Genomic DNA, 3,079 nt, shown 5'->3' with positions numbered 1-3,079 from the left:
CAACAATTATCAGAATTATTGGACATATAGTTAATATATCACCTATATAAATCCAATGCAAATAATTATTGGATTAACTCAAATGCCCAAAATAAATATTTTTGTGAATCCAAAAATATTGGTTTGAATTTTACCTCTTGCCAATATTTTTATAGCTTAACAGGAACATTTATTGGGTTATTTGAAGCAATTTTTAATGTTGATCATTTTTTTTGAAATGATTTCTGAGGCTTTCAGCTTTCCCCAATTCAACTTTCAGAAATTTAAACATGATGCAAGCAAGATGCAAACACTAGGCAGCACCAGAAGCTAGGGATGTGACATCTGCCGGCAGCACCTGAAGCTTGTCGAGGCAGAGCGGATGATCTTTGCCAACGCTAGTGGCGAGATTATCGTTATCTCCTTCGACGAGGTCGAAGGCGGTGAGGACGACGGTGTGAAGGGCAGCAAGGACGAGGAGATCAACGTCGAAGAGTGGAGGAGTGTCTTCCCCGGCGACGAAGACGACGACACCAGCACGGACCCAAATCATGACACATCGTACCTGACGAGGAAGGATTGGCTCCACCTCACATTCGATCAAAAGTATTTTAGTTAAGCTTAATTTAGTTTAAATTTGTGTTTTATATTTGGTTCTGCAAAACTATCTATGTCTATGTTTGAATGTGGTTCAAATTGGTTTGAATTTGATCAAATTGTAGCTTACTCCGTTAAGTTTAGGGAATCGGCTAGAAACGGCAAAAAAACAGTAGAGTATATATATATACTCTACTAAGGGTTTTACTTTATTAACTTATAGGGGACTGGCTAGAGATGCACTTAGCTGATTGTGCGATTTTGTTAACAGATATGTTTTTTCCTGGAGCTTTTAGCTGTTTGTGCGTTTTGTTGTCCTTTTGTATCGCTCTCCTGTTCTAGTTTGTCTTCTTGCTTTCTCCTATCTATATTATTGTTTTCATTATTTTTTGGAATGTATTTAAAATTCAAAGCATTAAAAAAAGAACTTCAGGAAAATCATGAAAGCTATTTAAAATGCATGAACAATGTTTTAGTCTGTGAACTCTTTAAAAATTCATGAACATTCTCTAAAGTTTTGGGAACATTGTTTAATACTCCCTCCGTCTTGTGTAAAAAACGCTCTTATATTATGGGACGGAGGGAGTATGTACTACTTGTTTTAGAGAAATTGTTTTTGAGAGAATTTATCTTCTTTTTTTTGAGACATTCGAGAGAATTTACAAAAAAAAATCTGGCTCAACCCCGGAATGGGCCCATGTATGCGCCTAGGCAGGCTATCCCTCAGAATGGGCCGAATCGAGTGGAGACGAACCGAATTTCAGGCGCCTGAAGAAGAATAGCAGACGCGGAAAAAAAAAGATGGGAAGCAGAGGAGGGGCGGCGCGCCGCCGGCCACATCAACATTTCGGCGACCACGGGAGGGGCGGCGCGGCCACACCAAGATTTCGGCGACCACGGGAGGGGCGGCGTGTCTCCACTGCCTTGTAGCCACACGGGCGGCCCGGCAACTCGAGGAGTCCACGGGCGCGTGGAGCACGAGAGCGGCGACGACGACTCCGGCGACCACGGCGCGGCAACTCCGATGACCCCCCCCCTTTTTTCCCCATCTCATTCCCGATTTGACTCTTGATTCGGCTCCCCTCCCCCAACCCTAGCTCCATTGTGGCTCTCTTGTGGAGTAGTGCGCTCGTCATGGTGGTTCTGCTCCTTCCGACTCTGGGTCTAGCTAGGCACTCTGCCATTGCCTATCTGCATGTAATCCGAGCTCGGCTGGGAGTCAGCCCCAGGCTCCTTGCCCTTCCGCTTCTTCTTCATAAATACTAAGACGAGGGATGGATTGGCGAAGCCCTCTCACATTCCCAGGTTAGATCTGTCGCCTCCTCCTTGCCCTTCCGTTGGCAACCTCGTAACTATCAGAATCAAAAAATCAATATTTAGATCTAGTTAGAAGAACATGTCCAAGCGTCAGCACTCGCACCTCGACGGCGACCGCGCCGGAAAAAGGCCACGGCGTGCGCCGAAGAAGCACCTCTACCTAGTGCTGGATGATTGGGACACGGGCTTCAGCATCTACAAGGTTGATGCCGACACTTTGCAAGATACTACCTGCACCAGCGACGTGCAGTTTGGGTTCCCTGACCCTCCCGTCCTCCGGTTTCCCGTGCCAGTACGCCATCTTGGCATGAGCTTCACGCCCTTTGGTAACAGCATCTTCATCGCCACCAACCCACACTGTCCACAGACTCCCATCCTCGTATATGATACCAAGATAGCGGGAATCACAATCGGGCCAAGCGTACCACGTTCACTGCTTGGTGGCATTGACATCTCTGTGGCCGCCGGTGATACGTTGTATGCATCAACATCTCGCCATGCCGGCGAGCAGCACTCTTTTGAGGCCATGTCATGGGCAGCCACGGGAAGCGATGAGCTCCACAATCCACGGCCAGCCATGGACTGGTCCTGGAAAAGGGTGCCATCGCCACCGCCATTTGCCATGGATGATATAATTTCCTCTTACGCGCTGCACCCGGACGGGCACACCATATTCATGTCTGCACACGACAGTCTTTATCAACATGTTCCAAAGGGTACCTTCTCATTCGACACCAAGCGTTCCGAGTGGAGGTGGCATGGGGAATGGGCTCTGCCTTTCCAAGGGCAAGGCTACTACGACAACGAGCTAGACGCATGGGTCGGGCTCCGTAAAGACGGGTACATTTGTGCCTGTGAAGCCGCCTCCTGCAGCCGCGAAAGTGCTGTGCAGCCATATTGTAAGATTGCGAAGGAGAAGTTGTTCCTCAAAGTCCTGGAGCGGCGGATGGCAGCAACAAGGGCCACTCTCGCGTACATGGGCAACAGCAACTTTTGCCTTGTCGATTGTGTGCAGCGCGAGGGAGTGGAGCCTACATGCATCGCCGATTGTTGCGTGCTCCATATGAGCACGTTTGGGCTTAAGTATGATCACAGGGGAGAGCTGCAAACCACGCGCCACCGCTCTAACTCTTGTGTAGTGTCTAAGCATATCCTGTCCTTTTCTCATGTAGTGTTTTGGATGTAA

At 48.1% G+C, this 3,079-nt stretch overlaps 1 protein-coding gene across 1 annotated transcript; it reads left to right on the top strand.

Moving 5' to 3' along the window:
* The first annotated feature begins 1,972 nt into the window (after positions 1-1,972).
* Positions 1,973-3,079, top strand: LOC125548880 (uncharacterized). The gene has a single exon (XM_048712405.2). The coding sequence runs from the start codon at positions 1,973-1,975 to the stop codon at positions 3,077-3,079; it is 1,107 nt and encodes a 368-aa protein (XP_048568362.2).

The sequence above is a fragment of the Triticum urartu genome, chromosome 3A (assembly GCF_056163025.1).
Source record: "Triticum urartu cultivar PI428250 chromosome 3A, HENAU_Tu73, whole genome shotgun sequence".
NCBI classification, from domain to species: domain Eukaryota; kingdom Viridiplantae; phylum Streptophyta; class Magnoliopsida; order Poales; family Poaceae; genus Triticum; species Triticum urartu.
The sequence above is the reverse complement of the archived record's forward strand: the minus strand, read 5'-3'. Positions and strand labels throughout refer to the sequence as shown.

Bases quoted from the DNA above. Each gene is read 5' to 3' on its own strand.
- LOC125548880 (XM_048712405.2), top strand. From the start codon at position 1,973: ATGTCCAAGCGTCAGCACTCGCACCTCGACGGCGACCGCGCCGGAAAA.